Source organism: Lissotriton helveticus, chromosome 1_1 (assembly GCF_964261635.1).
Source record: "Lissotriton helveticus chromosome 1_1, aLisHel1.1, whole genome shotgun sequence".
Taxonomy (NCBI): domain Eukaryota; kingdom Metazoa; phylum Chordata; class Amphibia; order Caudata; family Salamandridae; genus Lissotriton; species Lissotriton helveticus.
The window spans coordinates 847324306-847351364 of NC_136057.1; the positions used below are offsets into that span (position 1 = coordinate 847324306).

The 27059-nt window shown below is 42.4% G+C and overlaps 1 protein-coding gene across 1 annotated transcript in view; it reads right to left on the reverse strand.

The window, feature by feature from the left end:
• Positions 1-27059, reverse strand: part of ALDH1L2 (aldehyde dehydrogenase 1 family member L2) — a 269678-nt gene that overhangs the window by 14010 nt on the left and 228609 nt on the right. Inside the window, exons 19-22 of the mRNA XM_078675046.1 lie at positions 25032-25130; positions 9127-9292; positions 3457-3562; positions 2245-2444 (exon numbers count right to left, since the gene is read on the reverse strand). Of these exons, the coding sequence (XP_078531172.1) occupies positions 2245-2444; positions 3457-3562; positions 9127-9292; positions 25032-25130 (571 nt within the window). The remainder of the gene's footprint in view (positions 1-2244; positions 2445-3456; positions 3563-9126; positions 9293-25031; positions 25131-27059) is intronic.

A 27059-nucleotide genomic window follows, 5' to 3' on the forward strand; every position in this document is an offset into this window, starting at 1 on the left:
GGTTTGAAGGATTCATCAAGAGATCTGCTGAGGAAGCAGCAGAGGACTGAGTGGCTGTAGATCGGTCTCAGGTCACACAATAGAATAAATCACTAGTACTGTCCTTCTGTGGGAAGGCACTATTATAAAGGACTTATTGTGACATTTAGAAATGATAGGTTTCTTTGCTGCTGACAAACAATGACTAGATTGCTATTCCAGGAGATGCCTGCCAGTTGCTGCATGTATCACATGCTTTGTGTAAAGAAAAGTAGTGTACAGTCAACATTAGGCAGACACTTCCTGGATGTGTGCTCTGAAATTGTGCGTTATGAGCAATGCATTCGGAAAAGAGAAACACAAAGAAACAAGAGTTGGTGCAAATAAACAGGGATATACGAGACCTTCCTGCAAACGTTGTTTCAAGGAGTTAAGAGTGAAAAATCAAATATAAGGCAGATAAGGCAGGCACATCAAATAGATGCAAAGCAATGTCATAGTGAGTATGATGGGTACAGATAATTACTGGGAAGAACCAAGACCCACATTACTGCATCAGGGTTGTATGTTGGAACCACGCTGGCGTTAATCATGCCTGCCTTAATAACGCAGTCCAAACAATGAATGTGTCTTTACAACGCATTCCGTTACCAAGACAGTCGTTACAATGACTTGCCTTAGGGAGAGTGCTGGAGTTGGAATAGTATAATTTACTTCTTCAACTCCAGTATGTGCAACAGTAGGGAAAGTGTTGGACCTACAGTCCAACATCTCGAGCTCCTTCACCCAACTACCGGCTTCGTTTACTGCACCTTAAATAGTTACACATGCTCTATTGCATCCCCCGGAATGGCTGCATAAAATGGGCCTTCTGGAGGATGCGTGCTGCGCCCGATGCTTGGCGTTGTGCACCTATTTTCTGCATTCGGCTTAGGGCTGCCCAGGGGTGGAGGTGTTCTGGATTACTTTCTTTGACACTACTGATGACATTGTTGATCTCCGGCTGGAACGCACGCCCTTGGTTGCACTGCTGGGATATGCGAAGGAGGTTCCTCCAGAATGGCAAAAGCTGACTGCACTTCTGCTGGCTAAGCAGCAATTCACTAGTGGCACTGCCCAGCTCCGCAAAAGGCTTCTTGGCTCAAATATGCGGGCACTGTCAAGATAACTAAACAACATTCTGGGAGCTTATGCCAGCAAGATCGCATCCTAGGTATATTTAAGTCCTCCAGGAGCGGTAACTGAAGATGTAGGTGAGCAGTGGTTGAGAGGATGCTGCCCCCACTGTGCTGGCAGTGGAACCCACACCGTCCAACGCGCAATCTTCGTTCAGCTCACCTCAACCTGCTTGCTGTCCCCAAAACCAACAAATTCGGTGGCCTTCGGTTTGCCCTCCTTGCCCCCAAATTTTGGAAGCCTCTTCCCCTGACCATCAAATCCAGTAGCTCCCTCCTTCATTTCAGAAAACTGCTCAAAACCTTCCTCTTACCCCACCCAGCTAAGCTCCGCCTCCTCTGACCCCAGCCCCACCTCTGTCTTACAGCGCCAGGAAACCCACGGTGTCAGTGCACTTTACAAATCCCACTCAACATAACATTAGGAGATGGTGTGCACTGTTTGTGATGTTCAGAGTGGTGGTGGTTCATGGCCACAGCGCCCTACTGTAAAATCCTTATTATTGCAGATGGTACTACACTAGCAGGTCTTCAACCCACAAATACCTTGCTAAGTAGTTGAATCACCCTCCCCACCTCCCTCTATACTGCACACACACTGTTCTGATTGATGAGAACCTTCTCCACTGTGTGAGAACTAGATTCATGCCATGATACTGATATCTGAACACTGCTGAAGGATATATTTAATGTTGACTGCTATGCTCTTTGTTTCCTTTTCTGTATTGGATTTCAAATGCTAATAAAAAAAAATATATATATTTTTTTAGAAAGTCCAACATCAATACAAAAACGCTTTCCTTAAGGTACATCGTTGTAATGACTTACATAGTAAAGGAATGCATTGTAAAGATGTGTTTGTGGTTCAGACCGCGTTGTTAAGGCACAGCGTGCGTCGAGCCGTGGTGTTAAGGCTGTTTCCCCTGTATGGGTATTACTTGAATTCATATCTGAATTAATTTGGATTTAGATCTTGAAAAAATAGCATTACATATTCCATCGGCAATGATGTACTTTTTTAAAGATGTGCATTACTTTTCATTGTATATATTTTACTCTGTCGTCCCCAAAAACTATGACCAACACTTACCAAGGTCTTTACCAAATCCAGACTGTTTGAATCCCCCGAAGGGTGCTGCTACATCTGTCTTGTTGTACGTGTTTATAAAAACTGTTCCGGCTTGCAGTTTTTCACTAACATACATAGCCTTGCTTATGTCTTTAGTAAAAACACCAGAGGCTAAACCATATTCTGTGTTGTTTGCTCGCCGTAACACTTCTTCAACATCTCTGCAATAGAAAAACATTTGAGACACTCAGCAGGGCCCTTGTGAAGAAACGGAAAGGCTGGAAGATACTGTTAAATGTGATTTGGATCATGTGAGCACATTAGCATAAAGAAATTCTGTTTTTACCACGCTAAATCAGTGTAAGTGTAGTCCTCTGAGCTTCCAAAGACTCACTTGTTAGAAGTTTTATAACAGAATACTGAATAGATACATATAGTCTGACATAAATACTGTGTCCTAAATATTGTTAACAAAATCACTGTTGCATTGGGTATAGATTTTCTACTATTAACTCTATTGGGGTGATATTTTTGTAGATAATATTAATCAACCAATATTTATGTCAGACAATATTCTGACAACAATATTCTGGTACCACGCCATTGTTGGCAAACCCATGCACCATACTGTCAGAAACGTGACCCCCTGATGCCTAATGGAGCCTAAGATACATTTGGGATAATGTAGATGAAGTTCCCCTAACATGGACAGAATTCACATTTTTGGAACAAGGGAACCCTGAGGAAACCTATGTGAACTCCCAGCTAGTTACTTACAACTCACTCTTGACTTTTTCTGGAGAAAGAAATTCAGTGGTTGAGAGTGGCGATTAGCAGTACCAACGTTGTATAAATCACTGTCCATCTAAGCAAGGCAGATGAGTCAGGCCTATGCAGAGAGAGGAGTAGCGGGAACCATGAACAGCCCTGCCCACTAACAGCACAACAGTTGGTGTTTTAACCCCTAGAAGTGTAAAGCACCAATGCACATACTACTACTTCTAGCACTAAAGCCAATGAGCCATAGCACCCCCGTTGACCCAACCGGTGTCCTGAGGATTAAAGTATCCACTTTCTCTTCAACATTCAGGATTTACGGTATTGGCTCATAAATTCTACCCATATTGTGAGGTTTGTGGCGAGTCTGGGAAGTTTCAGAAGGATCAGACTTGCATCCCCATCAGCCTGACTTTTGTCATGCCCTGCACTCCAATTTTAAATATAACAACATACCCATCTTTGAACTTTGAGATGACCATGATTGGCCCAAAAGATTCTTCTTCTGCAAGGTACATGTGGTCTTCAACATCTGTGAAAACTGTTGGTTCCATAAAGAAACCTAAACAAAGATAAAATATGAAGAACATTACCGAATGTGAATCACCCTTTCAAAAAGTATAGTGATTTGATTTTCATTCACACATTCACATATTTGAAAGTTTTATTTCAGGTTAAAAACTGATGAACTGAGATGGTTGCATTTAAATTTTTTACTTTAATTTTCTTACATAGCACAAAACAATGCAATCCATTGAGTACTTGGCGGAATGTCATAGGTCTACATGTATGTGCCAGCCAGAGCACTCATCTGAGCATCTGAATTGATTTGATCTTAGTTTCTTATAGAGTACACTATTGCCATCTGCATTCATGGTGCTAAAGACAGTCAGTGGATGTTCCAGACCTTTCCACCTTATTAGCTAAAGGAGCTCCTTACCTGACAGGGTTTTTTCTAACAGGGATTCTCAACAGCAGTTGCCCCTGCGATCAAAGCACACATTCAGGTTGATACCACTGAACTAGATGTGATAGACATAACTTCTTCAGATAGTAGAATGCTTTGTGAATTACAGCGATTTGAAGAAAAGTTTGTGATCGACAGCAAGTAGGCATAATACAAGACATGGTAGAACTGAAGAGTTCTGGACTCTTTAGAACTTAAGGTAGATGCTGACCCTCTCAGATAAATACTATTGTAATAGTCTAGCAGCCTCTTTTTTAATACCAAAATGCAAGAAACAAAGGCTAAAAGTCAAACGGAATGTAGTTTAGGGGGTAAGAATGACAGAGTTCACCTAGGCATATGAATATTACAGCAGCTTGTGCAACATACAGCTCTGAGTTGAGGGTACATTCAACTCATTGTTTAATAAGAACCTCACATATTTTATCTTGATTTTACCATCTGAACAGCGTAAAGGCAGCTATGCAGCCTGCTTAACAACGCAGAGGCTTGGTGATCAAGACCAAAGATGAGCTGCGTGTTGTCTGCATAGGTAAAAGCTGTGCTGCCACATGAATGGATCAACTTGGGTAAGGGTAGGGGCTGATGTTGATAAGTAATGAAGATGGCAAAGAGCATGTGGCACTCTCAGAATGGAAGAAGATTCCCTTGGCATGAGGCATAGCTATACCTTTTGGGTTCTACTTCCTTAGAAGAAAGATTTGAACCTTTTAAGAACAGACCCTGACAGTCCTACCTCTTTCAAATGATTGATCAAAATATTACGTGAAACCCTGTCAAAGGCAGCTGACAGGACAGTTATGACCAGGCCACCCGAGTCACCTTCGTCCAAAGCATTTCTCAGCACTTCAGCTTTAGTGATCAGTGCTTTTTCAGTGCTCCTTCTAAGGCGAAATCTGAATTGCCAACTGTCCAAGATGTTATTTTTTTCAAGAAACAGAGTTAATAGGCCATAAAGTACAAGTAATATAACAAATAATGCATCAACCCACACCTTCCCTAAACACTCCTTTCAATAGTTTTATTGTATGGCATATAAGTGTGGAAGTCTCACTTGCTAGAACAATGCCTTTTATGTGCTAGGTTGATCTTAGCGGCCTGTTGTATTAACAAAATAAATAATACAGAGCAACCATACACTTGTGAACAAGCATTAATTTTAGAATGTTGATGCCATAATTTGTGCTTCCGTTCCAATACTTTATTGCACAGTTTGGTGAACCAGCTGTTTGAAAAAGACTCCCTTTTTTGCATGGCCAGCGACAAGCAAAGCAATAAGCAATTTGGGAGCCCATTAGGTATATCATTTTAGAGATGACAGCCAGTAGGACTACAAGTTGATCCAGTGGCACCAAACCACTCATGATTTTCTGTGTCCTTTTCATATCTCTTTCCAACATTAATTTACTTTTGGCATCAGGAGCTGTATTATGTAAAACGGTGCACTCTTCCTGTCTGCACTAAGTTCTTGCCTAATGAGGATGGGCCTGACTGAGACAGTGTGATATATTACAAACAAAATGTGCTATCTCCATTGCAGGTGCAAACGCGGATCAGCGCTGGCTAGAGCGCAGCACTAGTAGAGGGATCAGAGTTGGAGACTGCCCCTCCAACTTTCAATTCAGAGGGTAACTGTGTACCCCAGAGCACTTTCTACAATCTGGTTCCAGATGTGTAATAATGGGACCTGCCCTAACATCCCTACACCATTGGTCTCTCATTCTGTCATATTCTGCTAAGGAGAATGTGGGAGGAGAGAGGGCAGGTGGGCTGCCAGATAGCTTTGGTAGATGAATTAGAGCCCAGCTTGTTTATTGGATATGCTTTAAGTAAAGAGTTAGCAACATGTTTTTCAGATTCACTCCTTCGACTTCACCAGGATTACTCATCCAGGTAACCTTCAAACACTCACACATAAGAGAAGGTAACACCCCAAATTAACCAGAGGTTAGGAAGAGTGTTTCTTCAAAGGGAAAAGATCTGTCATAATGGATTTCAGTCGCTCATCAGACTCCCATAGAACTCCTTTAACCATCCCAACATCAAGACATGAGTGGGCTCTTGAGTTGTGTTTTGGGTGGGGGTTTATTGGGCCTGAATGACTTGCCTGGAGGCTGCAAAATGATCCAGCGCCAGCCGGTCTATTGAGGAAACCCAGGGAAAGTAACTGGCATCTCCCCCAGAAAATGTTAAACAGAAGATACAACAGGGGTGATTCCTAGGGCAGGCTTCAGAACAGAATGCCTGTGGATTATTCAGCAGAGCCATTCCTACTTTATGCTTGATTGGTATGAATTAGTTAGATCCATGTAAGCAGGGGTCCGGCTAAGACCACTCATTGTCCCAACCTTTCCAGCATAACAGTATAGTTGGTAGTACCCTAAACCATAGAAAAATTGGGGAGTATCAGTGATGTTTTTCTCCCACTCTCCGGGGAAAGAATGAGCTCCTCTCTGTTGTTGGCAAGGGAAGATTCATGGCTGAATTCTGAATAATGATCATAAAAAAAACAAGTATTTCTGGAGTCGTCTATCTCCTCCCTTTCCATGATCTTTCTCAGAAGGAAAGGTTAGGGTAGGCCAGTAGTTTGTTAACATCTCCTGATCTGCAAAAGACAGGCAATGATGTCTTGGTTCACTGGATGAGAGACCTATTTATTAAGACTGTAGTATCAATTGTGATGAGGTGAAGGGACTATTTGAACAGTGAGGCTCAGAAATGGTCTATCAGTGCTTTGGATGCTTTGGTCTCTTTGGCCAAGCACATTAAATCATCAGGCCCCAGAGGTACAAATAGGTGAAAGCTAGTTGAAGCAGTTGCTGCAGATTGGTATGGTAGAGGGAGCAATTGAATGAATTGGAGATCACATGCAAATGTTGGTAATTTTGGATTCTAACAAAAAGTATGGCAAGCTATTCATACATCCACTAACAAATTTGATGTATTTAGTACAAGGAGGATATTTAATGCATTTAGGCCTGGATTACGAATATAGGTCAAAATTCCAATCCATGCAGAAATTCCTGTTGGTGCATGGCTTGGTGTAGTGAGTCCCATCGGCTCCTTTGTATGGGTTAGTTATTGGGTGCGAAGAATATTGCACCCCTGTAATTTACTCCAGATCAATTTCAGCACATCAGACATGCCAATATTTACCATAGGAAAAATATCTGGTAATTAAATAGAAATGAGGAATTTGGAGCAAGCGAAGTAGGCAGTATTTACTACATGCAAGAAATACCTAACCCATGGTGTCAATATTTACTGGGTTGGATTCATACTAGCCGTAATTGTTAATTCCAACCCTGTAACTCGTAATGTGGCCCTTAAGTGTACGACAAACAGACATAGATTGTAAATGATGTTTAAGAGGTTGATCGCTCTGAAAAATCTGCTGTTAGAGGCGTTATCCCTTGTTTAGCCTTGCTTTGGCAGAACAGAACATGTGACTCATGGAAGATGAACCACCCATAAGATGCAACATACTTGTATTTCTAAATGATTTCAGAACGGAACACAATGATGTAGATTCACTACTTGGTATATTTGGTTCTGGGAAGCAGCAACAGTTAAGCCCTATATAAGAAATCTGGTTAAGGCATTGATACCACTATTTCGCTGCCCTCTGCCACCTTGTGTGGGCAGCTTTGTAAACGTTCTCAATGTTCTGCCTTTAAGTAAACATAGACTAGCAGCAGAATCAACAATTTAAATCAGATTGAGAACTGTAGATGAAATTGCACGTGGTACTTAGAAGGTTTATCGGACGGAGAGACTAAAGAGTATTTTGGAAGCATTGAGTAGGGGCACACACAAAAAAAACTAATGAGGCAACATGTTTCCAGGTATCATGCCTACTGTGTGACTTGTCTATCAAACTGTTCCTTTTTATCCGGTTTCTGAATCAGGAGGGAATGAAAAGCTATAGATCCCTTGTCAAGAATACTACATACAATCCTGTCAATCCAAGTTGACTGTGTTAGAAGGCAAACAAGAGCAAAGAGAAGCTACTGGAAAATAACAACCCACCTTATGTAGTTATGCTTTTTGGTTTACATGAGGATAATCCCTGAAATACTCAAACCAGGTACCTCTTACCAAGGCAGCAAACCCTAATGTGGTTAACTGCACCATGGTATATGAAAGGCAACAACTAAGGTGTCATCCACTTTCCTGCCTTCATTCAGTTGATGGGAGTTGCTCATCAGTGAAGTAACCATCTTAGTAGTGCCTAGATATTTTAGAATTTGCCGATAGAGAGTTGCCAATCTGAGCATGTCTGATGCATGAAAACAATCTGCACTTAGATGGAACTATACCATATTTAGGGACATATTTACAAGGGGATTGTGCCGCCGGAACAATACGTTTTTCGACGTTCAAGTGGCGCAATATCCTGCACCATATTTACAAAGCGGCATTAAGCCACTTTGCATGGTTTAACACCGCTTTGTAAATATGGTACCCTTTTACACCGTTTTCTGCGTGGATGGGGCGTGCAATGGGTGTTGCTGTGGGCGTTCCACACCCATTGCTTGTTTAAGCTTCCAGAGATTTTCAAGGATGTGTAAATCTAAGGCAGCGCCAAAAACGCCATGCAAAAGCAGGCATCAGATTGGTGCAATAAGGAGAAATACTATTTCTCATCGTTTTCACTCTATGTGTGCTGCATTCTGCAACACACATAGAAAGAGCAAATCGTCTTTAAAGATTGTTCATGTGCAGGAAGTTGTCCCTTCCTGCACTTAAACAATTATCCCTGCAACGCAGGAACCCTTGCATTATGGTGCAAGGTTGTCTATGTTGGCAACAGGCACCTATTTTTAGTGCCAACGCAAGGGGAAACACAGGGGTGTGCTGTATTCTTGTGAATATGGCGCATCCCTTCATTTTTTAAACAATGCTGCGCGGCTCCGCAAAACTTGCTGCTGCGCCATTTCCTTGTGAATATAGCCTTACTCCTTTACCTAGGGTATTATCACTTTCTTAGGTAAAGTTCTCTATCCCAAGCAGTGTACACAATATTGGTCTGGTGTTTAAGTATGACCTGTGGTTTGTGTTTGTTTGCCAAGTATCATCGGAAGTTATTGTCATAAAACCAAACTTCTACCCTCCTTTCCATGACTGGATGGCTCACTATTATAACACGCTGTTCTCACCAGGTCTAGGTAATTTTCTTCCTCCATACACCAATGTAGCGCCCTCCTTCACACCAATTTCGCAGTACTCCAGCAGTTTTTCTAAGTGTGCTTTGTGATTTTGTGGGCCATGATCTGTTGATCGGTCCAGCGGGTCACCGATTTTCATCTTTTTGATCTCTTCCACCTATAAATACATAAAGCATACACATGAAATATTACACACATGATTCAACAGCTAGATAGTTGTGTGTGAAACTTGATTAACAACTGGCTCTAGATGTATGTTAATCTTTGACGGTGCATTTATGCTGGTGCCTCACACAATCACAATTTTGGCAGGTTTAATGCAAATTGAAAAAATATGAACTCTTTGGATATGAAATTCAGATCTTTGTTTGTTTTCGTGTCAGTTGATGGATGCTACATCTTTCTTTTCCATGTAAAGATAATTTTGGAAGGAACCGGCCACTTAGACTGAATCTTGTATTATCCTGTAAATATTCTGTTCTTAGTTTCATATGACTTGAGACATGTCATTTGAGTGATGTTCTGGTACAGTTCGTATCTCAAGGCGATACCAAAGGGGGATGATGAACGGAGCGCTTGAGCAAATCAAGCATTCACCTCCAGTCAACTGATCTGGGTTTAATCCATCATCATTCTTTAGCTCACTCCACCACCCCAGTTCAGACATGGCCATATGCAAATCAGTCTGACCCTGTGCCTCATGGGAACAGTCCAGCCCGAACTGCCAAGCCATGTCGTCCCTGGACCGGAAACAAGCATCCTGGGATCGGTTTCTGGCTAATCAGCCGTCATCAGCCAGGCTAGCTTGAATCCAGTGGCAAAGTGTAGTTAGTATCTCACACTACAGATAAATATTATAGGTAGTCAGAATCTCATCAGCAGCAGTAACCAGGTGAGTTTTGTGTGCTCAGTTTTTTGTAATGTATTTCATTACAATATATGGGTGGTATGGATTGCTATTTCCTCAACAGGCGAATGCTAGATGACGAATATAAAAATGTGATTGCAACTATTGTTTAAGATCTTATTATGGTGAAGAATAAATATCTGTTTTCGAATGTCGCAGTGAAAATACAGATTTGGCAAACTACAAAACTCTCCTTATCTTTATGCTCTTAAGAAACACAAAAGACAACATTTAGATCATACCAAGTCTGTTTTTCCCTTGAAGGCACAAATAATAAATGTGTTCACCACAGGGTTGCACAAATGGAGTACCTGACATTTGGATTTCTATGAGCCCTTCAAGATGCAATGTAATGTTTTTGAATGTGAGCCACCTTTAAGGTAAACACAAGACAAGACTCAAGCTGTTGGGAGAGTTCGAGGACTAACTTCATCCTCCAGTGCTCAGTAGGAAAACCTTGGAAACTCATGTCGGTATTGGCAGCAGGCAGATTCATCCACTGTTTCAATATGAAAGGGTCTTGTGTCAAATTACTAGCTAGTCAATAATTAGACTCTTGCAGAAAGACATACGATCTTATATCTGCTGATGAGTGAGAGTATGGGTACAGGAAAAAGACTGGATTTCTGAGCAGAAGATCCCCCTCACTCAGGATGGGAATTAATATATATATTTTTTTTAATATATCTTGAAACATGCTTATTTTAATTGTACGGAGTGCCCATTTTCCGATCTTAATTGTACACCAAGTCATACATTTTGACTGCTTTTTTGCCTGTATGCTCGCCCCCTCCCCCACCCCCTAAAACCCCTCTGCAAACTCTCCCCCCCTCTCCCCTTGACCCCACCCTCCCCTCGCCACCATCTAGTGGGGCTACCTGGTTCCAGGGAGCCAGGTTGTGGGCATCATGTGATCAGTAGGCAGCTGGCATCTCCGCGTCCTAACCCCTGAAACTATTGGGAAAAAAGATATATATATATATAAAGCTTCTCATGTATAAATGGCGAAACTAAAAATATTGACTATTAACATATGTGGGCTCAATGATATCAAAAAAAGACAAAAAATAGCGATTGGTCTCCAGTCAATTGGGGCGGATATTGTTTGTCTCCAGGAGACCCATATCGAGACACCTACTGAAAGTCTGGGATATAGATTAATTGTCGCTACCACACAGGCAAACAAAACACATGGGGTGGCTATTTTGGCACGCGGGGGTGGATTCCGAGTCACAAGATCCGCTGCAGACCCATGTGGTAGATGGGCAATCACCGAGGGCCAATGTGCTATGGGGAAAAAACTCACGATTTGCTCAGTGTATGGGTGTGTTATTGACGATCCGGAACTATTGCTATTTTTATCTAATGAACTCATGCATTGGCCGGAACCCATGATGGTCTGCGGCGACTTTAATCTTAACCTCCCACCAAACTGGTTTTCTGGACACAACTTTAATTATCAAGGCAGGAAGCCAAAAACCTTTAAAGCCCTGGAAGCGCTCTGCTATACCCACTGGTTAGTAGGTTGTTGGGAGTTGAAACACCCATACAACCCCGGCTACACCTTCTTTTACCACCCCCATCAAAAATTAGCCAGACTGGACTATATATTTGTATCACATACCATTGTTTCTAGTTGCTCTATAGAGCGTCTACCCAGGGTTCTTTCGGATCATAATCCTCTAACTATAAGTATGGATATTGGGACGATACAATCTAGTCGTAGTATGTGGACCTTTGAAAGAGCACTATTGATTAATAAAAAGTACTGTAATTATAGGGAAAATTGGATTCCAGAATTTTTAAAGTTTAATATGGGTAGTGCCCCGTTGGAAGTCGTCTGGGACTCACTGAAAGCAGGAATAAGGGGTGAAACTCTTAGATTTTCCATAAAAAATAATAAAGAGGAAAAACAAAAGTTAATAAATCTACAGGAAAATTTAGCATGAAAGGAAGAAGATCTAGTTAGAGCCGTTCAAGGAGGAAACAATATAGAAAGGGCGGTAAGGGACGTGGCTATAGGAAGGAATCTTATATCTGGGAAATTTTTACTACCAAAGCAATCAGGAAGGCTACAATGAATAAGGAGAAAATTTACGAATTGAGCGAGCGGGTGGGTCATCAATTGGCAATTCGTATAAGACAACAGAACTCAGAAAATACGATTAAAGAAATTAGAGACCCTATCCATGGATTAACTCATGACCCCAAAGAAATCAGGGAAGCTTTCAAGAGATATTTTTCGGATCTTTATACTGAGATTGGTAACAGTCAAGTTAAAATTGATGAATATTTAGATCTAGTCACGCGGCCTGGCCTATCGCAATCAGACCAAGACAGTCTCTAAGATATTCCAGACTGGGTAGAAATTCTGCTTTCAATAAATAGCCTACCCTCGGGCAAAGTGACTGGCATAGATGGAATTCCCGTGGAATTTTTCGCCAGATTTAGCAGTGCACTGAAAGACATCCTAACTAATTTAATGATCCATGTTTTTCAAGGTGGACGCCCTCCGGAATCTTGGGCCCGGGCAAAAATTATTATTCCCCCCCCCCCCCAAATAAAGACCCCACAGAACTTGGCGCATATCGTCCAATTACATTAATAAACAACAATTCAAAAATACATTCTAAATTATTAGCTAGTAGACTCTCACCATTAATTCATAAAATTATATCTGTTAGATAACATGGTTTTGTCCCAGGGAGATCAACCACCGACCATATTCAGAGGGTGATCACGCTTTTTGACATGGCAGAAGTAGCAGGAGACCCTATGGCCCTGATACTGCTAGATGCAGAAAAAGCATTCGATAGGGTCTCCTGGCAATATCTATGGACAGCCATGTCAAAAAGCGGGATTGGGGTCCACTTCATCAAAGCTGTTCGGACGATGTATGCCAATCCTGAAGCAGTGGTCATGGTTAATGGGGATATATCTGATACCATCAAAGTGACTAGAGGTACAAGGCAGGGTTGCCCTTGCTCCCCTCTACTGTTTGCTATTTTTATAGATCCATTTATTTTGAGGCTAGAGACTAACTAATCTATACTACCCATGAAGACCGCCAATGGTGAAACTAAGACCTTGGATTTTGCAGATGATATTGCAATTGTTACAGCTGATCCAAGGGCAGCAGTTAAACTAATGGAACAAGAAGCAAAAAGGTTTGGGGAGATATCAGGGTATAAACTGAACCAAACCAAAACACAGATTATTATTAATAGTCAAATCAATTACTCGGACGAAAAGGTTGTAGAAAATGCGCTATATCTCGGCGTCAACATCACCTCAAATTTAAATAATCTAGTGAGCCTTAACTTGAATCCACTTCTAAAACAGACAGAAAAAAGTTTAATTAGTCTGCATAATCTTCATCTAACAATTATAGAAAGATGTAGCCTTATCAAAATGGTATTCTTTCCTAAATGTTTGTACTTTTTTCGCACAATTTGTTTAAACTTCGACCCATTGATTTTTAAAGCTATAGATAATATCTTTACTCGCTTTATTTGGAGATATGGAAGAACACGTAGAGCCCAAAGATTCATCACCCTTCCCAGAGAAAGAGGTGGTCTGGCGTTGCCCAACTTTAAAATTTATTGGTGGGCTACTATCCTCAAATATAGTAGAGTGCTCCTAACCCCCAGGCAGGAGTCTAATCCAGATTGGTCCGTCCCAACCCCACAGGAACTCATTCTTGGCAATGAGGCAAGAGACCATCTGTGGAGGTTAACATACGATTGTCACTTTAAAAAAGTGCGCTTTAAAACACTTAAAGGTATTTATACCGTCTGGAATCAAGTGCGAAAACTCTTGGGGCTTGGTAGGTTCTCCTATTATACTACTCTGGATAGAAATACCAATCTCTCGGAGATTTTCACTGATCCGTGTATGATGCGATGGGTCAGAGTGGGAATTTCACAATTTGGCTCTTTTTATGACTCCACGGGGCTTCCGGTCATTCGAATCCTTAAAAACTAAATTTGGGTTAGAACCTCGCGATTTTTATAAATACCTACAAGTTAGGGATTTTATTTTAAAAAAGGGGGTGGCAGCGTGGCCATGGAGAAGACTCTAGCAGTCGAAACAGTGGTGCAAACGGACAGGGTTAGGATCGGTGAAATATATAAGGATTTAGTTGCAAGTCTTCCAGATGACTTAGATAAACATATCCTCAATTGGCAAAACCAACTAGAAATCCCAGAATCTTTAACTCAAAAAGCACTAGAAACTTCAAACTCTTCTTTAATGTCCACCAAACTACAAGCCCAACTTTATAAGACATTCTTTCAACTATATTATACCCCTGATAGGATATCCAAATGGAGTACTGGTAAAGGCACATTATGTCCTCGATGTGCGATGCCCAAAGCCGATCTGATACATATGCTGGCCACATGTCCAACCCTAAGTATTATCAGACGAGAAATTTCTACGTTTCTATCTGGAATCTTTCAGAGTAATATCGAGATCACTACAGCTGAAATAATACTAGGGGTAGATAGGAATGCTAGACCCACCACCATGCAGGGTCTGCTGTTTGTCTCAATGGCTGTACTAAGAATTTGTTTGACTTCTGTGTGGATAGATCCATATCCACCTACATTTCAGCAATGGCGGGCACGACTTTTAGCCACATACAGCCTGGACATAGCTATATATAGCAGGAAGGGTTTAAAGAAGAAAAAAGGATTAGAAACATGGCATCCTCTTACACAGTGGATAGGGAGACCGGATGTGTAATGCTTACTAAGTATTGTAACGTAAATGTTCTGCGTTTTTTTCTGTGTCCTCTTTTTTTCTTTTTCATGTCTCTTATTTATTCGTATTTAATTTTTCCTATCTTATTTGTAGTGCCTTATTTAATTTATTTAATCTTGTTTGGGATAACATCAAGATGATGTACGCGTTTAGTAATTAATGCTGTCTGTATGGGGGGTATTTTATCTGGGGGGGGCGGGTGGACTAAATTGAAAAAAAAAATTCAATAAAGAAATAAAAATAAAAAAAGGATGGGAATTAATATTTGAAAATGTATACATTACAAATGGGATGTTCATGAATGTCTTTTTGCATTGCATAAAAGGTAAGAAAGAAATAGGGGATCCGATACACTAACCCAAAATAAATGTGTTTCCTAATGAGTCCTAACACTTGCCAGTTTGGGACGCAGCGAAATTCTGGAGGTATGTCAACATAAGACACTATAACTCAGCTCAAATTTATGAGGTCTATAAAAGGCTGCTTATTCAGTTTGTCTCCGGAACCAGTAGGGGATAGCTGTTCACTGACCGGGACCAATGGTCAACAATGAAGAAAAGAAAAAATAAAGATGGGAGTGGGTGCTCTATGCCTGCTTAGAAGTCATAATGAGAATTATGACTTTTCTAAACCATGATTATCTTACACCTGCAGCACGACAAGGAAGATTTCCAGAACTAGAAGAGGCCTCACCTCTCTTCAAGCATATTTATCTGAAACTTTCTGTACTCCTTTGAATTGAGGCTTAGGTGGTTCAAAGGGAGAAAGTACCATTAATTTTGTGGTTTTCAGGGTGGTAAAGGGTATATTCTTGAGGGTTGGGAGAATAAAGAGATGGCAGAATATCTGCTTAGAATGAATACAATATCCAGTAATTAGAGGTCAGATTCATCTGTGCACTGACTCGCCTTTGCCTACCCTGGACTTACCCTATACACATTTCTACAGCCTACAGTAGATCTTTATATTTTTCAACACAGTTCACAGTCCTACTGTTGAATGTCTCCAAAGGTGGCTGTCAAACAGTGAAGGAGATTCTGCAGGCTCCATTATCCACACACTGGTCCAGTATGAATCTGCGATAGCGAGCAGATTGCCAGAAAGTGAGATGTGTGTAGCATAGGAGATGCTGCAGAAATTGAAAATGAAATGACAATGCAAAGGAATAAAACACTGCACGCCAAATAGAATACACCCATAAATCAGTGTCAGTATTGCTGTGGCACGAAAAAGAGCATGAAACTGATTATAGTAATACCCTTCCACTATGTAAAGGCGTGATCAAGCACAGAGGGGAGGGACACACTTGTCCTCTAGCCTCATATTTTTTATAATTGTCATGAATCAGCATCCTGCCCTGGTGCTAAGTGATATTTCATTTGAATTAGGAATAAATGAGCTAAATGTGAGAATTCTTAAAAACACACTTCATAACAATATGGATTAATTAATTTCAGAGGCATTACATGAGAAATCTTTCATGCATGTATGCCCTTTTTAGGTCTGGCCTAGTGTTGGAGAGCAGATGCGCTCCTCGCTCTGCGAGGCGTATAGTAATTGATAAAATTTCAGAAGGGGACTCGAAGCCACGCCCATCTTTTTGATTGGCTGGCATCATCGTTTATGCAAAATGCTGGCCTTTGATTGGAAATTAGGCTCGTTACCTCCCGGTCTCCTTTTTGGACTGCCCATCCCTACTGGATGTTTTACTTGCGCCGTAGCACGGTCTCCTTGAATTAGTCGGTAGATACTTAAAAAAAAATATTATTCACGAAGTGAAAGCAGCAACGGAAGCAGGAGGCTAGGGCTGAGCAGCTCTCCTCGGCCCATGCCATTGACGGGCACAGCAGTCACCTGAAAGCAGCAACAGAGGCAGAAGGCTCACCCCTGCTTTCTTCTATATATTTTATATATATATATATATATATATATATATATATATATATATATATATATATATATATATATATATATATATATATATATATATATATATATATATATATATATATATATATATATATATATATATATATATATATATATATATATATATATATATATATATATATATATATATATATATATATATATATATATATATATATATATATATATAACCATGGTGCCCATTTTACTGAAGCCCCAGGCAACAGTGCGACATACATCCCGGGCCCAGTGTAGCCAGTAGCTTCTTCTCCCCTGGTGTCTTTTTTTTTTTTACCATGGTGCCTGCCTCACGGGCCGCCATGCATATAAGGAAAACATGCAGGGGCACCATTTTAGTGCACCCCCTGCGTATTTATTTAATTAATTTGGAGCGCAGTCCGCTGACTTTAGCGGCCGCACTTGGTTTATTTATTTAATTAATTTGGAATTTGGAGGAGATTTGGTTGAAGTGTGCGCTTTAAAGTGAGTGAGTTATTTTCCTTTTCTCCCCTGTGTAGTTACCACCTGCTGTGCCACATTTTTGGGTTATCAGCACCGGCCCCCTAGAATAAATGCCACGGATGTCTGCAGATTTTATCTCCCATCAAAAGATGTGTTATCTTGACGGCACGGCTTGCCGCCCCAGCGTTACTCGGAAACCACCCAAGTGTAGGGGTAGAAGTGTGTTGGAATTGGGGCTGGGGCAGAATCCATTTAACATTTCACCTGCTGCACCACTTTAAGATATAGGGTTGAGGGCATGTCCCCCACTCACATTTGGGACGTCGATTCACACGTCTTGTGCTACCTTTGGACTCCTCAATTTGTACTAAAATATCAATTGGTGGGCGAGCTACTGTGCCCCGCAGGGCCACTTTAACATCGTTTGGTTTACCAGCTGGGGATGTGAGCTCATTTTAGCCATTAGATTACATCAAAGTGGGGCATTTACCAGATAACTCCAGGTCAGCAGTGGAACTCCAGTCCTGCACTTTTATTGACAGGCTGTTGCATTCTGGGGGGTTGTAGTTGATGCATTTCTACTGAAATAAAACAACCAAGACAGTGACCTTTATAAGGGAAACCCCAGAATTGCGGTCTCTGATCAAATGAAGTCACCTGTAACCTTCGACCTGGGCATACCTGGCAAGTGCGTCTTTTTCTGGAAGGCTTATGTCAGGGGGCAAGGGTGGCGGGATTCGTCTGCCTGTTCTTTATGTACTCAACCCCACTGAGTTCCCTGCCTAGGCCTCTGCTTCCCTGGTGTTGCACCAGTCTCCGGTGTCCTCTGGTATCTGGCGAGGAGATGCAGCGGGTTGGCATGCGCCTGGGAACCCACCTCGCGTCATGAAAACGGCGGTGCCCCCTTTCGCCTCGGGCACTGGAAGCCAAGATCACTGATGCAGGTCAAACCCTGAGAATCCATGTGCAAGAGGCAGGACTTGGTCGCCTTGGAAGCCGTGGTCAAGAGTGCTGTTCGAGTCACCAGAATGCATGCGCACTATGCTCCACTGGCCTATTGTAGCAATAGTCCCTGCTGCAATCCGAGCCACTTGAGTCTATGTGTATGAGGTTGGGCTGGCCATTGGAAGCATTTGTCATGGATACAGTCCGAGCCTATGTGCATGAGGATATCATGTGATTTCTAAAGCGCGCGGCTACACCGAGAAGTTTCCCAGTGCTGAGCAGAATTCAAGGGAGCTGAAAGATGACGGGCCTAGAATGTACAGGAATACAGTCAAAGCAGTTTGTATCCATGTGCACAAGTTTGCCAAGGTCATTGGGTCATGAGGGTAGCCCAAATCACGTGCACGAGGTTATCATGATGACCATTGGAAGACGTGCATGGATACCAATGCCTGTGAAGTGAACTCAGCTTTACCCTGGAACCTATAGAAATATTGACTTCACGCAGGCAGACTATAACGAGCCATGTGCACGAAAAGCTGGGCCACGTGGACGAATGTGCAGATGGACAGGAAAGGACAAGGGAATCCATACACATCAAGGCAGATTAATTATACCGATCTATGATCCAGTCTGTATGAGGCCACGTATGTGATATTATTTGATTGTCAGCATAGTTTGTTTTGCTCTAAGCGGTGAAAAAAAGCAGTGTTAGATTTGGGGCTCTCTAGTTGGCAGAGGTAGGTACCTTTGACCAAATAGGGACCCTTGTGTCTAGTCAGGGTAAGGGGGTACACTCCTAAAATAACCCCTGCTCACCCCTTGGTAGCTTGGCACGAGCAGACAGGCTTATCTCAGAGGCAGTGTGTAAAGCATTTGTGAACACATACAGTAACCCAGTGACAACACTACAGATGGACACCACACAAGTTGTAGTATAAAAATAAGTATTTTTATATAGACTTAACACAAGACCACAAACGATAAAAATCCACAATACTTTACTTTAAAAATGGTAGAATTAGATTAGTTCTCTTTAGATGTAAAATGTAACACTTTATGTTCAATGTACCTTTAGTTGCATAACGCTATACTCGAAAGTGTTGCAGGGAAGGGTATGTGTCGGTTCCTTGCACGCAAGAACGGGGATACGTTGGGTCCCTACTGCTGCATAGCGATGCGTTGGTTCTTCTCCGCGTGCGGTGGGGATGCGCCAGTTACTTACTGCTCTTCCGTGGTGATGCGACCCGCAGTGCCGTGATGCGATGAAGATCCGGTGCAATGAAACAAAATGGCGTCTTCTTCTTAATGCGACAACGATGCGTGCATGCCCGACGGCCGTGCGGCGATTCTTCTGAGCCGCGACAGGCCCTGCTGCTCTTGTGACAATCTGCTCTTGTGACGCAAGGGTGATGTGATGGTGACTGCGGCAGCGGCGGCACACTTCTTCGGTGATGCGACAGCGTCTGCTGCGACGGCGACACTTGTCCGGTAAATCAACGACAACGGCTGCGGCGCCAATACACTTCTTCGTCTTGAGTCGCGCTTCCAGCTCCCAGCGGCATGCAGTCTCTCAGAAGGCCCAGCTCAACAGCAGGCACTTCAATTCCCAGCAAGGGAAGGCAGGGGAGCTGTTTGGTCAAGTCTGTTGCCCCTGAGACGTCAGCAGGAGGCAAGCTCTATCTCAAGCCCTTGGAGATCCTTTACAAGTTGATATGAAAGTAGCACAAAGTCCTTTCTCCTTTCTTTGGCAGTCAGGCAACCACTGCAGGGCAATCCCCCAAACAGCACTCAGCTTAGGGATAGTCTTCTCCTCAGTTTCTCTGGTTCCTCTTATACAGCAAAGGTTCTTCTTGTTTCCCAAAAGTGATCTAAAGTTCTGGGGTCTGGGTCCCCATATTTATACAGGCAAATCCTTTGTCTCTGGTGGCAGAGAGTGTCTGTGCCTAGTCCAAACCAGTTCTGTGCAGCCCTGGAGCACTTTGTTGACAAGACTCCTTCTTTTCTTTGACCGTGTGGGCCAGGGACATCAGACGCACCACAGGAGGTGGAACTAGCATTATAGAAGACAGGCACAACCCTATTCAGGTCCCAAGTGCAACTCCTCCCACCCATTTACATGCAGATAGCTCTATTCAGCCCTGTGCTGACTCACCGTCTCCTGGAATCCCCCAGCCCCTGTCACTCAAACTCCAGACAAGGAATACACAACCTAGCAGAGGCAGGCTTGGATAGTTAGGTAACAAAATATTCGCTTTCTAAACGTGGCATTTTCAAACCCAGAATGTTAAAACCAGCTTCACTTAAAGATTTCTTTTATCATTCTGAGTTCAGGCATACTAAACTCTAATTTCGACCTAGTTCCATGAGTCAGTTAAGATTATAAGGTGTTATAATCAAACTGCCCATTCTGGCCTATGGGGAACAGGTAGCTTTGCAATAGTGAAAAATTAAAATGGCTGTAATTCAGTATCAGGACATGCCACAGACATCAGGGCATGCCCTACCTTTTACCTACAATGCACCCTGCCCCTGGGCCGACCATAGGGGTGACTAATATGCAGAAAAGAGAAGGTTTAGGGACTGGCAAGTGGGTGCACTTGCCCAGTCAACATGGCAGTACCAGACTGCACATAGGCTCTACAATGGCAGAACTGAGACACACTTTTACAGGCTGCTTCTGTGGGAAGCACAACCAGTGCTGCAAGCCCACCAGCAGCATTTGATTTGCAATCCCTCGGCACCCTCAGTGCACTGTACTAGGGTCTAACAAGTAAACCAAACCAGCCAATCATGAAATCACTAATCCATACATCAATTTACCACAGGGAGCACTTGCACAGTGGCACTGAATAGCAGTGGCACAGTGCCCAAAGCATCTATAACCAGCAAAAACACATTAGGCAACAGCAAAAAATGGAAGGGAGACCCACGCCAACATTGTTAGGTCTAACAAGCAGTATTTTAAATATATGTATAATTGCTTCCTCACGCTAGCGCAACAATCTACCACCCATAACGTGGCTCTGTCAGCCACTCCTGGGTTTTAGCAAACAGTCTCCGGAGCTCGCAGTTTTCCATTCACATGCAAAGTGCTGCTGCCCACACAGCCTAAGTGAGGTCACAGCTACAGGAGGTCACACATGGCATTGAGGGCACATAATAGCTGTGCACAATCCATGCAGATGTTTCTACGTTGAACTAATCAGGCCGTTGGCAGGTTACTGCACTTGGATGTGTTGGGGTGCCAGCTTGGGTGAGGGGTGCCGGGTGACACACCTCTTCCTCCCCTGGTGTACAGATTAAAATGCGGGCACTGAGTCATGCACCCCTGTAATTTGAAAGGGGGAGCAGCAGCCCTTTTTAGAAGGGGAGTACTGACTCACATGGCCGGCCTTGAGAATGGGGAGCTGGGTACAGGCCCCGGGCTCCGATATCCCGAGGGGCGCAGCAGGGAGGTGCCTGACTGATTGTTATGTAAACAGCAGCTCGTCCATTCTATTTGGTCTCAATTGGGTGCTGCTAAAGTCTTTAACCCCCATCAACCCCCTGACCCCCTCCCATCTTCCTTACACCTCCTGTCGCCACGCCACAACGACCACCACCTGCCCCCAAAACAAACACCAGGTTTTCTTTCCACCAAGGGCGCTGTCCCAGTCAATCCGATTAGGGACGGTCCTGCTGGATCAGTAACACACCGGTACTCTGGGATAATGTGCACCTGTATTCCCCTTATAAGTATAACAGGAGGCAAGTGATTTCATGGGCAAGAAAACAGCAGCAACCAAGAAGAGCCTACTGATTTGGGGCTAGTATCTAACAGCTGATTCACGAGTGGCAATAAAAATGTAAAGCAGCTTTACAGGACTGGTGAGTAGTTCTAGGCCAAAAGTCACCTTTAACCAGTCCTGACTTTTTAAGCAACGACTTTTCTTTTGTCTTAGGGATTGTAGTTTTCTGGTGCCCACACTGTATGTACGTGCCTACAATTACCAGGGTAAGGGGGGCTTCTGACGTGGTGCTTGAAGGACGTTGTGCATTTACTGCCGGGGCAGCTTCGCGCAGACAGTGCCCCCCCACTCCCCAGCAGGGGCCCACCGAAGCCTCAACTCACAAGGCTGGTCAGCGAAGCTGCTAAAACAAGAATTTGCAATGCAATAGTTCTCACATTTACACCTGTTTGAGCTATTCACATTGCAAATAACAATGCCTTTTAATTTTGTTTTCGTTTTTAAAACTTAAATAAAAGGCATTAGAAGTTGGAGGCTCCGGCGATCTCCCTGTGGCACGCGAGGTTGTGGAAACTACTGAGCATGGAGCGGGTAGCAGACATTTTCCTGGGCAACTTCAAAAACTTTATGTTTCGCTGGGGACCCTTGGTACACTTCCTTTCTAGGGGGCTACCGTCCGCTGTCTGTCCTGCCACAGTTTGAGCCCTCCATTTATTTCAGGTATGAGTGTTGATCGCGGTATGTCTGCTAGTATGATTGCTGTCACCACCACTGGGGGGAGGGAGGAGGGGGGAGGGGTTTGTTCTTTATTCCTTGTTATCTTGCGACGCACTTCATGGCATCTGGAGCGGACTCAGGTCTTACGCAACCGGGGACGCTCTTTGATGTTGCCAGCCTACCTAACTGACCGTTTCTCCCCGCTATGTCTTTTGATTTACGCCTCATTTTGGACATTGCCGGGACTGCCTAGAGACCTCCTGGTCTGCTCCTCTGATCTGCATGATGTCCGCTTTATCGCCATCAACGCCCTAAGGTCTAGCCTCTATGATTGCCTCCTGTGTGGGGAGTTGTGCGGGATTGTCGCTCATTATTTTTGTTTTCTTGCCTTCTTTCCAGGTCTTCCTTTCTCAAAACGAAAAATAAAGGTTAAAAAAAAAAAAAAGGCATTATCATTTACAATGCCAATAGCTTAAACTAGCATAAATGCGAGACCTATTGCATTGCAAATGCTTGAAATTTCTTGTCTATATACAGCTGTTGCAGTCTGTAGGCAGATCTCTTATTTCCAACACATTACATATACTTAGAGCTGACTTGGGTCCTGCTATGAATCTTTTAGATTCCATTCGGCTAAAGGGCCTTATTGCTGATGTAGTGTGGGACATTTGTTTGTATGGGCAAGGAATTGTCTCCAAAAAAGACTTTTGAAGGTTCATCAAAGCTAGCTTTAGTGTTGGCATCGGCATGTCTTTTCTCATTAGTTACGGAGAATTACATTTTTCCATTAACTTCCATTGGAGTGGTGAAAGTTTAAAGCGGGACAAAGATGAAATAAAGCCATTTTTGCATTAGAAATTATCAGTCTCCCACTTAAATCTAGAGTGTTGGCATGTTTGGATTTGCAACACTGTAGGCCCAAAGCATAGGCTACTGCAGCAATGCAGTTACTCAAGCGCTCACTTATTTTGATGGGATCCCTCAAGCTTTCTAGCCTCCAGAAGCGTATCACGGAGAGACATCCTTCTGCTTTCAGATGGGGCAGGACACCGGTTTTGCCAAATTCCTCTGACATATTTAATTTCCCAATTAATTTTTGTGAAAGGATTACAAATGTCCCTCTAAATTATACTTAGTTAATGGGCTTCAGTGGTTTTAGGTCTCACCTGCAGGCAGCTTTAATAGGTCTCTTTTACAAGTATCTTTAGCGGTCTGTTGAAGACATGTTTTCTACTGTACAATGTACATAAGGGTGATTTAGGTCTGGACCTTTCTCACAATGTGATGGCTTTCCTTCCTATCTCAATTCTTTGCTTCTTAATTAACGTATTTCCTCCCTATTCTTGTGTTTGTCCTGCCCCAGAAGCATTTCCTGTGTGTTGTTTCTGAGTGGATGACTTGTATAAAAAACCTAATTAATTCCATGATGGTCGTGTTGCATGCTCATGCATGTGCACACATTGATAGCCATATTTGGAATGGTTTTTTTATGCTTTCGGAAAAATCATTTCACAATGTCGATTATGTGCATCTACACACATACACACAGATGGGTGGCCATCTTGTAATGGGTTTACCCATAAAAGACAAAAATAAAAGAGCATTGGCAAAGTTTGCCACTGCTAGCTTTATTTTACATTAAGTACGCCATGAGAGTGCATGTGTTCTCTTGCTATCTCCCAAAGATTTCTTTCCTGGGCCTCCGCCCGCATGCTCCCTTTTAATTGCCTGTACCCTGCTCCCTGATGTTCCCTTATCCCCATATTTTTTACTTATTTACTTTTTTGAATAGGGCTTGTGAGAAGCAAAGTGTTGCCAAACTATTCTTTTACTTTTTAGCGTTTCACGGGCACTTGCTTTTAATTTTGCTCTTACATTTCACTTCACTTTACTATTCTATGGTGACCACCTTTCATTTTGAATTGCAAATGAACATAGCCGTCATGAGTCTCAATGCATGCACACTAACCCATTCTCACTGGCAGTACATTTTAGAATGCGTTTTCTTTAATAGAAAACCGACTGCAAGATGTCCTGCCATGCGTGCACATCTTTCTTGATGCACTAGACTATCAAAGCCAGTAGCTCAGCTGTTTAAAGCTAAGACATATTGGCTTTGCCGTGGTGATTACTCCAGGGTCCCTGAACAAACCTTAATGAGCGTTTTTCTTACATATAAAATTATAATAAAACAGAAAAAATAGATAGCATTTTTCAGTTGCTTCAAAGTTAGATTACAGCTTAATCTAATCAACCAGAGCTCAAATGCTTTGTAGGAGCCTTGGTGTGTTCAGTGGAGTACAAGGTCCTAATAACAAAGTTGATATAAATATAATCAGTATGTTCATCCTTTTAACAATGATAATAATGACGATGATGGTGCTAATACACCATAAGAAATGAAAATCGTGAAGTAAAATATTATTTTTGTTTTTGCTTACCACTCTCCTCAAAAATTCATCATGAATAGATTCTTCAACAAACAATCTGCCAGCTGCAATACAGTTTTCGCCTTTGTTGAAGTATACGGCTCCCATGCCCTACAGGGAAATAAAGAATACTCATGTGAATGCACAATCAGTCCATGGTTCGGTAGGCATTTCCTTTCACCAAGCTGCTTACACTGTTGAGGCATTGCAAGCTCATGTCTTACATCCCATTTGCAAGAACTGTCTGCTTACTGCCATACTCGTGCTAAATTTCTACTCAAGGAGAAACTACATAAATATCAACAGAATTGTGAGGAATTTCAATTAGTCAAGAGATTTAATCACCCTGGGCGTGAATGCTGATTCCTAAATTGTATGGACCTCCAATAAAGCCTCAAAATAGTTTCCCTTTCTATTTAGCTGCTTTTGGATGACAATTCTCCAGGCAGGTCCTACCCTGAGCGACTACTGTAAATGTTCTATTGTGGCAGTAAAACATACTGGGCCCTTCTGAACAGGTAATCCCAAACAGGTGTATGAGGTGTGTTCCTTTTGTGCTACATCACCACACTAATTATGCAGTGTAAAGCAAACACTGTAATTTATTCACAGGTTTTTAAAATCAGTTTCAAAATGTCCTAATGCATATTTATAAATGGGTGGCGATGTTGACATCTTGTATAGTGTACAGTGCTTTCCCAGTCACTGTCATGCTGTATCAGTTTTTGATACTAAGGCAACCGACAGAACAATCACAGTTGCTCCTGAAAAGCAAGCATGATCCAAACAGAGAACCAGTGTGGTTCTTTGAGTGATATAACTCTTTACAAGTAAGGGTTGTCTCACTTCTTCACTGAAGTGTACTAAGGACTATACAGGGCACCTATACAGAAGTTGTGATGTTATACCTAAAGATGGGTGGAATAAATTAGTTTGCAAGAGTTTCAAAATGAAGGATGTAAATGAAAGATATCAAAAGGCACACAGTATGGGATGGGAGACTCTATTCTTCAACGGCTGGCCAGCTAAAGTGGATATTTTACAGTGAAACAGGTGTATAGATCGTTAGTGTTTCTACCTCATAAAAGAAAGCAGTTCATTGTAGGGCAAGTTACTCTTCAGGAGTTCTCAGCCTGTCATTTGATGCCACTGCTCAGTCTATAGTACTGGGGTAAACTAGCTGATATGTAATTTATATCTGACTCAAGAGCTCACCTTTGCCAGTTGTCAAAGGGCATTTGGCAGACACACGTATGGGGATCTCGATGATATTGAACAAAAGGCCATAATTACACTTAATAGTTACTACACACGCCAAAGGTTCTTGCTGCAAGATGTGAACCCCAGTCTATGTTCATCTCATATATGCCAAACGTGTTGCGATTAAAAAATGCCCACTTTACCTCATGCTCAACACTTTAAGATCTGCCTTTTATCTGTTCTGCAGACCAAAGCTTTCAAGAGCTCTTCAGAGCTGGGCCATAATCTGCCTCTGTTGTCAGCTATTGGAGGACTTTATTCCTGCAACACGGCGAGAGTCCTTTTGGCCCGGAGGGGAAATGTAGTTCTTCTTTCCCTATCTTCACAGGCGTATGGCAGGGCTGTATCATGGCCCACTCCGCTTTACTTTATTTATAAATAATCTTACTAGCTGCCTGGAGGAGCTTGGCCAAGACACCCCAATGTTGCCCGGCCTGAATGTCCCTATTCTTCTATATGCAAACGATGCAGTTTCTTTGCCTGAAAACTCTGCATGTTAAGATTGATACATTGTTTGGATTTTGCAGGGCAAAATGCCTGCCTATCAATGTGAAGAAAACTATGGTCATGGTAATATAACAGGGCTCCAGTAAAGAGATCATTTAAATTAAATGAGGAACGGTTACAAAAGATGGACCAGTTCGATTACCTCAGCATGCCTTTCCATTGCTCTCTCAGATCGCAGTATCATTTAGAAAAATCTGTGGTTAGCTTAACGGGCTGCTGCAATGTTGCACTTAGATTCACCAGAGGAATAGGCCTGGAAGTAGTAGTTTTCAA